This window comes from Lepisma saccharinum, chromosome 18 (genome assembly GCF_977018435.1).
Source record: "Lepisma saccharinum chromosome 18, izLepSacc3.1, whole genome shotgun sequence".
NCBI classification, from domain to species: domain Eukaryota; kingdom Metazoa; phylum Arthropoda; class Insecta; order Zygentoma; family Lepismatidae; genus Lepisma; species Lepisma saccharinum.
Window position 1 is genome coordinate 20,322,938 of NC_139246.1, and position 14,519 is coordinate 20,337,456.

Here is a 14,519-nt window from a genome sequence, read left to right on the forward strand (position 1 = left end):
CATTTAATAAAATTACAACAAATAAATACACTTTTTCATACTTCTCAGGTTACATTGTTCACAACCCAAATATATACACATAAACTCTGTATTTACATGTGAAATATCAGCTGTCATGTTTATGTCGATTATGGCATCCCAACAATTTGACTAGGTTCTATTTAATTCATCTTGTGTAGATGCAGCATTTTTGCATTTATTGTTACATAGCTTGAAACGATTTGCACAACCATTGATTAATATATTATCAGTATTAAATTATTTTGACTGGCATTGACATTTGATCAAATTAACTACTAAGTTATTCGTACAAGTCTTTTCTACAAAGGGCAATGATTTCTTGAGATTCATAAAATAAACATGTTTATAAAAATGCCATTATCTTTGGGAACCAACATACACTGCTACATGATATGTACAAAAAACTAAAATACTTTGTCATCACTACATACTGTTTGTCTAAACACATCGTTTCCAGCACCTCAGGAAGCTGCAATAAAAATGCATTATTTGTAATCACATTTCCGTCATCTGATTATCGTGCTAGTTAAGTTTATCCAATTGACCAACTAGTAGCACTAACAAATGTGCACATTTTAAAAATTGGCGCATGGAGACAGACTGTGGTTATGAAAGGAATATACAGAAAAGAAATAACAAGATCTTTGTGTTTAACTAAATAAACTCAAATTTGTTATTTAAAGCTAGAAATACTTATTCTATGAAACTCTGTCATATTACAGTGTGTAATATATTGTAAACAAGTGAAATGAAACAGCACACCAATAATATAAAGTTTGAAAGAGTCTATCTAATAGGTTATGGAAATCTGAACCTAGTTTATTTGGGATCAGGATCAGACACATGACCCACCAGGAAATGAACCCAGAATACCTTGATAAGACATTTACACAATGTTATCAGAAATTACATGCTGTCCTTGCAATGGCACAAGTTTCATTATATGCATATACTGAGGAGAGGGGGGAAGAATGATATACAATGCATAACAAAAAGGATTTCACAAGTTTTAAAGGCTATAAATATATACTCAGAGGATATACAAAATGCCATGATGTGTCAGAATGTAACAAAATCCTTGAAATTTGATGTGCATTTGGTGAATGTAGTGTTGGTAGTCTGAATTGCCACAACGAGTGTCATTTGCTGATGGAACATACCTGGTAGTTGTAATCAGGTGAGTTTTTGGAAGAGATAAATGCAGAACTTGCAGCAGTGTCTTACGGGAATATGTTTGTGGCACTCCGAAGGTAAATCGCCATATCTAATGCAACCCTCACAACTCCGTTGGGTGGTAGGAAGTGAAACCTCTCTGTGTTGAGTTTGTCTTGTGCAGGTCCATTTAAAACCTTGCACTTTTAACCTTTCTCAAGGGCCCTCTTACACTCCTTATTTTAAACTCGTTGGAGATTTATCAATAAAACTAACCACGTTTATTCTTTCTTTATGTCTATTTATATATTTGCATATAGCTTCAATTGTTTATTTGTGTATATCAAATGCCATAAGAAACCTACACTCCCATTGGCCAATTCATTCTGAGCGTGGTGTCTTGTTACCGCCATATCTTTGCAGTTTCAGTGTTTGTGGAGAAGCCACTCTAGCAACAACTGGAAACAGTCGCGGACAGTTACGGATACTGTAAGCCTAACGTGGCTATGTTTTTAGTGGCATGTTATCGTGACACCAGCTGCAAACTTTGTGTAAAACAGTTTTCCCTAGACAGGAGTGCAGGGAAGTGTGATTTCGTGTTGTGTGTATAAATTATAATACATAGTTATGGTTATCAGTGTGCAACTGTATTTTCTTTACAACTCCCAAGAAGATTGCGGTGAACTTAGCCCTATAATTGGCACACTCTATTCCAGAGAGGTGTAAGTATAGTGGAACCACTAGCAAAGCAACCTGCGTAGACCCGCGAATCCTGTGCACCGTACCCCCGCAAGTAGGGGAGGGGGAGAGTGGACCATGCTTCCTTATGGCCAGAGGTGGAGGGAAGAAGGGAAAGCTGCGCGAGGACTTTTCGTCCCAAGGTTGTTTTTTTTTCTTCTTGTGGTCGATCTTTAGTAACCTACAATCTTGCTTACATTTAGATCCTGCCGACCAGGATCCACAGTCATGATCGGTCCTATCGTGCAGGATTCCGCATCACAAAATTGGTCCTCAATGGACCGGGTTCATCGTTCATACATTTGGTCCTCCGCAGACCGCGATCTCCTTTGTATTGATCATAAGGTGCACAACCATTCAGTGATATCAGTGACATTGTGATATGTTGTGAAAACATTCATTTCAAGTACAGTTATTACAGTTATTGAAGCCATTACACATTATTAGTTACAAAGCGTGGCAAATCTCCTCGTGGCTGCATTGTCGTGCTCAATGTCATACTTGTGGAAACACCAAACGTGCGTCGTTGGTGTTTTGTCAGTGACTTTTGCACATTTCCCACTCCTGAACTCTCAAGCAACGCAAGGAACATTTGTCGGGCGAAAAGCATTATCCATTATTGTTGACACGTTGAGTTATTTTTAGACTAGCATTGTTTTTCATTTCCTAAGACTTTTCTTATTGTTTCGTTACGAGAAGCAAGATTTAGCATACGGAAAGGAATTGTTGGTTGTTAAAGAACGCATATTTTCAAGTTAACACTATAGCAACAAAGGATCAGCTGTTCGAGCATTCTTCAGCACAGAATCGACGGCGACTAGCAGTGTTGCAGCCTAACGAATGCTACAGATGCCCAGATAATGCCAGATCGGTAAGTATGTGCATTGTTTGGTTCATACTACCTCATTCTCTCCTTTCTTTTCAAAACAAATAAATTAGTCTTTCCCACCTTGAGGCATGGCACACTTAACACATCTTCTTAAGCAACGTGCTGCCTACAGAGGGCAAATAACAAGATTACAATCGTATGTCAGCAATGTTGACCCCGAGGTGCCTAACATTCAGCAAATTAAGGTTCGGCTAGAGCAACTGAACACATTGTGGCCCAAGCTAGAACAAATTCAGGATAGTATTGCATTTGAGGCCACAGATGATGAACACACGGTGGTTCGAGACACAATCGAACTCATGTATTTTGATCTTAAGTCTCAAATGTTAGCATTGATTGAGAAAAAGCAAGTGAACTCAGATGTCACAGAAAATGAACACAGGGCTTCGTGGAAGTCTCAAGTCAAGTTGCCATTAATAGAGCTTCCACATTTCAGTGGGAACTATACAGAATGGGTGCCATTCAAGGACACCTTTTCTTCACTTATAAATAACAATCCTGATATATCAGATATTCAGATATATCAGTATTTGCACGTCGCTTTAAAAGGTGAAGCATTGCAAATCATTCAAAGCATACCCATCACAGAATCCAACTACGCTGTTGCGTGGAAACAGCTTCAAGAGCGATTTGATAACAAACGTCTCATCGCTGCTTCACATGTCAATGATATTTTGCATATAAAACCAGTAGTGAAAGAGAACGAAGAAGAGTTCCGAGCGTTCACAAACACAGCTATCAGTTCCATCTCAGCTTTAAAATTAATAGCAGGAGATAGCTCACTATCATACATAGTGTTAGTTCAGCATCTAACTTCTCAGCTTGATTCCACTATGCGTAAAGCGTTTGAGTTAGAAATAAACAATTCTGAATTCACAACTCTTGACAATTTGTTTTAATTTCTAGAGCACAGAACAAGGCTTTAGAGAAATTTAAACCAATTTGCAATGAAAAATCAGCATTCAAACAGTTTAGTGGCAACAGCAAAGTCACAAACCAACACATCCTTCTCCTTCAGTCTTACATTTCTACTGTATCTCCTTCATGTTTGTACTGTAGGGGTAGAGGGATTAATAATAAGCATCCACTTTTTGCTTGCGTTTCTTTTAAAGCAGCTACGACAACTCAGAAGTATAAGTTTCTGAGAGAAAACAAGATCTGTTTTAACTGTCTTCTGCAATCAAATCACCAATCTTCTCAGTGCAAGAAAGGATCGTGCAAACGCTGTGATGCCAAACACAACACGCTTCTTCATGAAGATAAGGACAGTGGATAACGCCAAGTGCAGAAGCAGCACAGTCAACCTGCAAGCAAATCGGCAGCAGGAGATGATACTCGTTTTCAGGATGATGATGTAGATTTATATCCTGCCGACCAGGATCCACAGTCATAATCGGTCCTATCGTGCAGGATTCCGCATCACAAAATTGGTCCTCAACGGACCGGGTTCATCGTTCAAAACGTTTAAGTAAGAAGGTTAGATAAGAGGATATTTCCACCTATACATTGAAGGGTGCAAAATGGCGATATACAGGGTGAGGCAAAAAGATGTTAAGAAAAATTCAAGGCCTGGACCGTACGGGATGCACCATCGTGCCTGACAATTGGTAGGATCTACGAGAAGTTTGTCTGGACGGGGTCCATTCAAGACGATTGCAAGGGGAACAGCGGTAGAAAGAGATCTGTCCGAACGGAAGAGAATATCATCTGCGTCCAGGAAGCGATGTTAGCGAGTCCAACCAAGTCCACGCGCAGACTTTCTCTAGAAACAAACATTTTGCAAAGGTCACTGATTAGAATTTTGCATCGTGACTTAGGAATGAAGCTATACCACTTGCAGATTGTGCAGCAGCTCACAAACGCAGACAAGCAAGCACGTGTGAAGGCTGCAGAAATTCTCTTGGAAATGGTGAACATTGAGCCTGACATTCTGTTCATGTTTTCTGACGAAGCAACATTCCACATCAGCGGTCGTGTGAACAAGCACAACTGTATCATATGGGCGACTGAGCACCCGAAGGAAGTTCGAGAGCACATGCGGGATTCCCCTAATGTGAACGTTTGGTGTGCCATGAGCAAATTTGGAGTGATTGGATGTTCTATTTTGAAGAACAGACCGTCAGGGGAGAGAATTACCTTGCCATGCTCAGCACGTTCATGGAGGAGAACGTACCACTTGCCATTCTCCAGTGAGGGTACTTTCAGCAAGATGGCGCCCCTGTCCATTACAGTCTGCTGGTTAGGGATTACCTGAACGACACGTTCAGTAAACGCTGGATTGGTAGAGGTGGTCCTCTCCCATGGCCAGCACGTTCACCCGACCTAACGGCATGCGATTTTTGGCTGTGGGGCATGGTCAAGGATTGGGTCTATGCCAGCAAACCTCGCAACCTAGCCGACCTGAAACACCGCATCACTCACGTCATCGCTGGAATTCCTGCCCAAATGGCCCAGAGGGCCTTACAAACAACAATGAACAGACTCAATGAGTGCATTGAAAGGGATAGGTGCCAAATTGAAACCCTGTAACCAAATCCCTGCTTGCAATTGAAAGTGATTCAACACCCGTTTATTGTTAACATCTTTTTGCCTCACCCTGTATATCGATGCAGCCAACAATTTTAATTCAATCAATCAACCATTTATGTGTATCGCTTTGGATGAAGAGTTGAGAAGCAGCATATTTGTCTGCTGTAAGGACTGAAACAAGTAAATATCATACTATAACTTTGCTGGTTTATGATGAAATGACTAGCATACTGCAACAGTTCTTTAATTCAAAGACATTTTGCAATTATATTTTGTTATTTTCTGTTGTCCATAATCTGAAAAGAATGAAGACAATTCTGTTACACAAACTTTATTGAATGTTGATGTCCTTTTGTCTTGTTAGTGGTTACTATGGTAACTGTAGTTAAATGGTTAATATGTACATACTCATATATTAAGTGACATTTGTCGATTTATTTTACTTAATTATTACATCAAAACTGTCTCACACAGGACAGTTGCAATACGGTATATTACACATACCTTCTTCCATACGACATTGAATTTCTTCTTCGGCAAGAACTTCATATGCTAATCCAGTTCAATGGTCGAAGATGCATTGTACTTTCTATAGCTCCACAACAGAATTGTGGAAAAGTAGCACAATGACAATGAGTTGGGTAGCATGATTTTAGTCGCATGTGCAATCCAAAGTGGTAGCATCCCAACGTTCAGCACCTTCTTTTTCATGAAGGACACGGTTACAGATATTGTTTGTCTGGACATGTTTCTAAAGTTCTATATTTCACAAATCAATGGAGATGACCTGTTGAAGCTGCTGACTTACAAATACTATATTCAAACTTCTGATTCTTTTACCGCTACTTTATTTTTACAATTTTGCGTGATTTTCATTCCCACACCTTTTTTTGTTGACTTTCAACAACACAGTACCTAGTGATGCGTCGATGCCTGTTCGAAGCCCGATTTTGACTCGTAGTCGCACCCGAATACTCCCTGCTGTAATTGCCGGTACCTTGGTTCGTGCCCCACAGCCCAACCAAAGATGGCTTTTTCAGTGTTTGTGAACCCCTTCATGCTAGATGGCCTCCAGTTTAATGGAACGGCTGGGGAGGATATTTTGCGATTTTTGGACCACATGGATAGCCTAGCCACACTGAACGAGTGGGATGCCACCAAAATGTTGTGTATGGTCCCTGCTCTCCTGGCAGGCTCGGCGCTTCATTGGTACGAGGCCTCGAAAGCTGTACAGGACAACAAGGCAGTGACCTATGATCATTTTAAGCCCCAGCTGCTCAACGAGTTCACGGACTCGGTCGATAAATTGCACCTGAAGGATAAAATCAAATGTCGCCTCCACAAGGATGGACACAGGCTCACAAATCTGTAATTGGGCCTAAGGACGTGCCAGACAATGCTAAACGATTTAAGATAGACATTATTATTAAAGACGTGACTAATACACAACTTGCTATTAAAGAAATTGTTCTGTTGACCTTTTCCATTAATGGATACAACTTTCGCCATCCCTTTAGGGTTGAACAGGGAGCTATTCTGGGAAACGTATTTTTAACTAATCATAGGGCTAACTTGGACTTTCACACAATAGACTCACATTATATCGTTTTGGGTCCCCAGTAAAGTCTTCGGGCTAATATTCGAAGAGCCTTTGACGTTTCTCTAAAACTAGCGCATATGATAAGGTCTCATCTAACACCCGAATTTGAAACACTCAATATGATGACCAAAGCAGTAATTTATTTATTATAAAACATAAACTAAACATAATGTTTCAACCTTCTAGCAAGGTCTTCTTCAAACTCTGCACCAAGTACAAATGTAACAAGGTACAAAACAGGACGATATATATACACAAACATTACTCCCCTCCAGACTATTAAAAAGTTGTTCTGGAACATTCTAGCAGGTGACTTTCCCTTGTCAACTGTACTTTCACCTGAAAGGCTAAACATTTTCTTCCATCTGGAATGTGGTTGGACTCTTTATCTTATGCTCTTTTTCCTTCCTTCTTCTCTCCTCTTTCTCTTTTGTCCTTTCCACTCTTTCTAACACCTTCTTCCATTCTTTGTTTAACTTCAGTCCCCCATTCCAGTTCATTGTCTCTTCTTCACCTTTCTTCTCTATTTCCTTGGCCTCCTTCCATTTTCTCACTAGTATTCTCTTAGTATGCTTAGCCTCATCCCACTCTATGTCATGTCCTGTTTCTCTTGTGTGTTTAAATATCGCATTTCTCTCTCTCTCTTAAGTCGTACATCATCCCTATGTTGTTTCAACCTGTCTTTCAGCCTCTTTTTCGTTTCTCCTATGTACACACTCCGACATTCTTTACATTTCACTTCGTAGATAATCCCTTCCTCTTCCTCTGTTTTCCTTTTTCTTGTTTGCATTCTTTGCTATTCTTAAGATGCTTCTCCGAATTTGTCAACACTACATGCATTTTGTACATCTGAATTTATATTTATTCCCTTTATATGTTGTAAAGTCCTTTTCGATGCACCCTGCATAATTAAACAAACGTGAATCTAATGCAAACATAACTGTACATTCAAAAATATTCACATGCCAACAGTAGTACAAAAGTCAGTCACTATCGTGATGTCCGTTAAACCGTGGAAACTGCAGGTTGTGTCAACACATTCAACTCACATCTGCATAAAATTTGTTTTGCAATGTGAATTGACAATGATAATTGAATTTAAAAACAGATGCAAAAAGCTTCCAACCAAGATCAAGATCGTATTTGTAGGACTACCCAACATTAAGAAAAAGTTGTTTCACAAAATTGATAAGAGCCTTTTTTTGGCGGACTTTAAAAAGTTTAAAATTAAGAATTGTATTTGAAACCTTTCTACCTGCACTGTATTTAAATTTCATCACAATCGGACCACAAGTTTTTCTATTTATAGAATTTGAAAGAGAGCAGTTGTTCGTAAACATCAAACACCGGCACTTTTTTTCTTCTCACGATGATAAAAAATTGAAGGCATACTCGAATAAATATTTCGTTACTATAGCATAACGATGCAGAATTGAATAAGCTAAATTTTGATGTCACTTGTTTTTATATAGGTCTGATTGCTTTAGTTTATTTTACTTCGCGTTTTGTGCCTCTTGGCTAATTTGCGAAGATGGGGATGAATGATGAAATTGATGAATGGACATTCACAAACAGTCAAGCCTGAGCGGGATTCGAACCCGAGACCATTGGCGTTGCAGCGCAATGTGCTAACCACTCGGCCACAGGGTCCGGCTTATGTAGGTCTGCTGGGTTAATTTTCAATTAAGAGTCCAAACTCCGGTATCCATAATTAGTATTAGACAAAAGCTAGAATATTAGATGGGTGCTTCTACGAAAATCTCACTTTAGTAGAACTTTTCATAATTGAAGGTTACCTTCTTTTGAATGTGCTGTACATGGCTCACAAATGGGCAACATGCTGAGGCACAACAAGTCACATGACTTTCCTACATTTCCTGTCCTGCTGACCTTTGCCTAGAAGACAAGTTGCATTGTTAAGACGGACAAAAATAACCTCATCATTGAAGGGTGGAATGTATGTTGCATACCTTTGCTGGTTTTAAAGCCTTATGGAGGAGGAATTCAGTATACAATGTTTCAAAATTTTATAGGATGTTCTTTTGGCTATATACTTTTTCTGTCTGTACCCCATCACCTGCAATTCACCATTAACATTAAAGAAAGGGGCTTTGTTTGGGGATATGACTGCTTTATGCACATATAGGCTAATCGGGACTGGGCCTACAGTTTGGTGGGATCCGAACCACTGTTCTTTTGTTTGAGAGCCAAAGATTGGAGACACTTGAGGGAACATGAATGCAATATTAGGGCCACTCTAGCTTCTAAGCTCCTTGCTTTATCCAGACTGCCACTTGTTATTTTGGTGTGAAACCCACATGTCATGTGTCACCTGCCATTTCAATGTGAAAATTCTCTGAGTAACACACATGATGGAAGAGAAATAAGATTAAAAAGAGCAATGAACAATGGTGGTACCAAAGCAAGGATAGCAAAACAATCTAGACTATTTTTCCCCCCATATTTTACTGTTGGGCTGTTAAATATCACACATTTACATCAGCATACCTGTCTACATTAATATCGAATATGTTGCTATTTTTTAAAAATTATCATATTATCCAATCTAATAAACTGTGTATAAGCTCAGTTTGATTTTTGCAAGTGTACTTAAAAATAGCAGATAAATATAGTTCATTTGATGTCAATGATATCTATGCTGATCAGATTGAATAATTATGTTTTCATATGTACGACTTCATAACAGTACTTTAGGCATACAACATATAAAAATATGTTTATTCACATTGTTACATGTATTAAACAATATACCTTGCCTTCAATTGGTCATTCCCAAAAAGAAAATTATAATAATATTCTAAACACACATCTGTTATTAATATTACCTTCTCAAAATTTGAAAGCACCGAGAAACACAGACATGAATGTCAAAATTTGTCAGTAAGAAATATACATGTTTATCAGAAATTCGGCTTACATTAAATGTATTAACATCAAATGTTAAATTGGACTTTCTTCCAGAATATGTTAAAATTAAACATTTTCTGTACAATATGCTGATTACAAACAGTAGAGAGAATGGCATTATTCAATATGGATGTACTGACACAAAGTTGGTGATTAATCATTTTTATCAAAGGCTCTTACAGCCTTGAATCAACCTTGTGCATTTGCATTATTTCTCTCCAAACCTATTGTAGAATCAGACACTTCTGAGGTTGTAGCAATCCCATTGAAAGTAAATGGTCGTGTTGCAACCCAGAAGTATCCATGACTGTACTATACAGCATGTCCCATTCAAAATTATTGTATTATTTCTACTGGAAAACTAGTGCCTATAAGATGCAATTAAAAAAATGAACCAGCAAAGATTCATTTCTCAATCACACTAAAGTTCTTTGGTCAGATTACAGGGTGCTCACAAAAAATATTTTAACCCTCCAAGGTGGAATGACGTACACGTATACGCTCATGGAATTCTCGCTTAATGGCAGTTCGGCATACACCTGTACGTTTGCTGCATGGTTGACGTCACACTGATGTTAGATGCCATCTATTGGGGGTGGACATAAACTGTTTTTACCAGTTGACCAGAAAGCTGTTAGTATTTACTGCCATCTACAGGGGGAAAAAATAAACATTGTTCTTTTGGCAGTGAAACATCAGCAATGGCTCTATTGTTTCGACTGGTAAGCGTTGCGGAAGAATACGAGAAAAAGACCAAATTGCAAATTTCCGACAATGACACCCCCCTGCAAATGTATAGTAATTTTTCAAGTTGTTTGTAACTACAAGTGTTAGTTTTCGTCATTTTATAAGTGCAAGTGTGAAAAAACTGTTAAGAGCGAAAATATTACTTACTGTAGAACCAGAAAACACTAAAGCTAAGAGATTTAAATACAGCTTGAGGTTCAGCAGGTAGGAGATTTAAATCCCAAGCAGAGGAGTTAATTTTCACAAAACTGCAGGACTACAAATCCTGCAAGCAACTATGATAGATTTACGGGGGGTATTGAAAGGGTTACATGCAATTCATAGCATTTCAGCATTAGGTTCATTGTGATGACAATTCTCTTGTGCGAGTTACAGTATAATGATTTCACATGCCCACATGTGAAATAAAATCAGAAAATAAAACTATTAATTCAGATTGCAGGATTAAATGAGTAAATTTTCAGTGGATCTGTTTTTACAAAACTTACAGTTCTACAAAACTTACAATGCAAGAAAATGAGAAAAGCTCTACTGCATCTGCAAATCATGCTCAATGATACTTTTTATTTTTCAGAGAGCAGGAGCATGAGGAAAAAGAAAAATTAAAACTTGTGGCATTTCAATGGCTTTGCCAAGAATAAAATGGAGTTCAAAACAGATGTGGGCAGTAGGAGGAGCAGGAATACACTGGTTGTCGGTGGTCCTACTGCTCACATCTCCATTTTATCCATGATAAAGCAGGCAGGAAGCTGGCAAAACGGAACACTTCTAGTTTTATTTTTACATGCTATCAGCTCTCTGACACCTATGATGAACATGTTCTGCTCGGCACATAGTGTTAGAAACTACATGTGTGGATGATCGGAGCTAGAAAATTCTGGGCACTTATAATGCTCTTGAATAGTACAGTGTTTGCATCTACAAGCCTCTCAACACTAAGTCCACTAAGCTTCAACTAAAGAACCATGTACATGTACATGTAGAGGATCTATTAATTTTGGTAGCCACCACCATCCACTTGGAAACTTGTGGCAGAGGCCACCGAAATTAATAGAACCTCTACAAGCAAGTTTTGCGGAAAAAGTTGGTAACTCGCTTATGTCTAATTATTATCTACCAGGTCTTTAATTCCTCAAACAACATGAATTGTCATTCTTTCTTAAACTTTACACTTGAAGATGAATGCTTGAGTGTTTACAACACATTTTTGCACATTCCATGACCATTGTTGCTGGTTTCACTCAGCTGTAAATTTTAATTTAAAAGCCCATTGCCATCAATGTCCAAGGTGTGTCAGATGGAAGCAACAACACTGTTACAGTGTTTTTTTGTAATATTTAACAGTGCTTTTCACGTAACATAATGTGCAATACCCGTTTTTTTCTTCATTTTGGTGAAAATATGATGCTTCTATATTGTGGAGTACTGAATAAAGCCATTCCCTCTCCTTTCCATATTTTATCTGCATAATCACTTACTTTCACAATCCATGTAATAAAACACACGTCACACACACAACAGACATTCATACAATCACCAGTGAGCATTTCATTTTTTCTTTTTTGGTTAATGCATCATAAATATGTATATACACAGGACTATACAATCAAATCAGTCAGGCTGACACAGCAGTATCACATTTTGTCTTCAGAATCAGCTGCTCCTTTTGCAACTGAATATCCAAAAGTCCACTTACAATACTATATACAACGGCATAATTCTCAACCCTTTGGATGTCGGACTAAAAATTCATCTCTTTTTATTTATACCATCACACTTGCTACTCGAGTCTCTTGATGTAGAAATATATATTTTATAGAGCTGTGTGCATATAAAAGAAACTGAAAGACTGGCAAGTTAAGTATGAGAATTTCACAACCAATTTGCTATGATTGTAACGTGATATCCACAGCTCTGGGAAAAAGTAGTTTTAGTGCCAAACTCACTGTATTCAACCCACAACTCAAGTGTTTCATTCATACTTAGGAACATCATCTGCTCACACATGCATACTGAGCACTAATTGTTGCGTTCTTACAAGCTATGAATGTCTACATTGTAAACACATCCTTTGTAAAGCTTAAGCTTCATGTTCGTTGTGTACTTTTCATTTAAGAAAAAAGGTTCAGATCTTACCACTAGTGCAATGCAGCCTGCCTATTAGCTGCCGGTGCTGGATGCAGCGATGCTGTGAATGCCTGGATATAAGCTGCAGCTTCTGTACTCTGACGGACAATTCCACTGTACGAAAGAGATTGCATTTACCCTCAGGAATGCATCCACCTGATAAGGCACTACCTTCAGCAGGCAAATAGGACTCAACTTACATCTGGATTCATTGTACTTTTGAAACAATCTGGCTAGTTGAACAGTGGCAAGTGATAGAAATCATATCCTCTCTTTCCTTTGACGGCTAAGTATATGTACACCACGTGATATGCTCCAGGTATGAAACAAATGAACCCTGCTATAAAAAACACGAACCCTTGAATCCCTGACACTGGTAAACAAACCACGACGACGCCAGTTACTAGTAAACCTGAAAAAAGACAAAGCATTAACATCACAGTAGCGTATCAATCCATAGGATTATTCTTTACTTTTATTTTAACTTTCTCTAGAAGCTTCAATTCACCAAGGTTCATTCACTTGTGTACAACAGCTGTCCACTCCTCTCAGGTATTTGAATTATGCACAGTTGAATGTTAAGCAGACTTCCACTTCCTGATATATTGAGGCTACAAGGTTTACAACAGGTAAACAAGGAGTAAGCAGCTGACAATAATAGGAAGGTAAAAACTCACGTATCAGCATATAGGAAGTCTCCATGGACTGGGGTTTAGAGGAGCGGACAGACTGGCAGAGGACTCACTTTTCAATTTGATTAGAGACAGGCAAGAGCACTTTGGGAAGGAGAGAAGTCTGCCTGACTTAAGTGAACTACCTACCAAGCCTGGAGAAAGCATAGTTTCATTTTACTCTTCGATATTAACCTCATCATCATTCTTCTAAGTCTAGACAGGTATTTATCCTAATCCTTGCCATGTATGATTCGGGTTCGAAGGTTCTAAAATCCAACGAGTGACTATTTGCCATTTCTAGTTGTTTAAGGTATTTTATTTCAGTTGTGCCTTTTGCTGTCAAGCATTTAACTTGCCGTTATGACAAGCGCTCTCATCGTTTATGAGGATGAATGATACGACCTTGTTGAATTGAAGCTTCTAAATAGTTAAGATAAAAATAAAGAATAATCCTATGGATTGATACGGTGGCATAAGTAGATGTGAATTTATTTGTAAATAAATCATATTATATATATTGGGATGGGACAGATTAATCAGTAATTATTGGTATCAGCAGATATAGGAATATATCTATAAATCTCTCATACAGTCTCCATGCCCTACTTTTTAAAGAAGTAAATGTCTAAATATGCAACTTCTTTTCCACTGCAGTCACCTTGAACCACACACTTATTAAGTACTTTCTGCGCACACATTATTTAATGAATGTGTCATTACTTAATATAAATGCAAAATAACTTCTAAACATGAGAGGATGTGTGTATATTTCAAGCATGCAAAAAGAAAAATAAACAAAGATAAAAGTAAACGATAGGCCCCTCTTGAATTTAATGACAATTTATTGTTTTTGGTTTAGAAAGAAATACATTTATAAAAAACTTGGTTGCATCGTTAGCAATACAACCGTTACTGTAAGACACATGCACTTCAAGTTATACCAGCAAAAAAAAGAAGCTGATTTGTTATTGGTGACAATCAGGTGCATTATCTGCTGCTATTACTCTGGTTTAAATTTATGAATCCCTTCACTAAACCAGGATTCAAATCTTGGTCTGTCCATTTCTTGCTGATCATCATCCTTTCTTTCACGGAACAGTAAATATGCGCCTTC

At 38.1% G+C, this 14,519-nt stretch overlaps 2 protein-coding genes across 3 annotated transcripts in view; one reads left to right on the forward strand and one right to left on the reverse strand.

Annotated features, from left to right (window-relative positions):
• Positions 1-14,519, reverse strand: part of LOC146002445 (uncharacterized) — a 25,555-nt gene continuing 11,036 nt past the window's right edge. The window contains exons 3-4 of one of the 2 annotated variants that reach the window (XR_014443709.1): positions 12,741-13,143; positions 1-490 (exon numbers count right to left, since the gene is read on the reverse strand). Coding sequence is in view for 1 of the 2 variants with exons in the window: in XM_083140281.1 (XP_082996407.1) it covers positions 12,965-13,143 (179 nt within the window). In the remaining variant the exon portion in view is untranslated. Of the gene's footprint in view, positions 491-9,639; positions 13,144-14,519 lie in introns of those variants that run through there. The other variant, XM_083140281.1, reaches the window with a different exon arrangement.
• LOC146002152 (uncharacterized) lies at positions 2,869-3,699 on the forward strand. The gene has a single exon (XM_083139871.1). The coding sequence runs from the start codon at positions 2,869-2,871 to the stop codon at positions 3,697-3,699; it is 831 nt and encodes a 276-aa protein (XP_082995997.1).

Coding starts and splice junctions, on each gene's coding strand:
- LOC146002152 (XM_083139871.1), top strand. CDS start 2,869: ATGGCACACTTAACACATCTTCTTAAGCAACGTGCTGCCTACAGAGGG.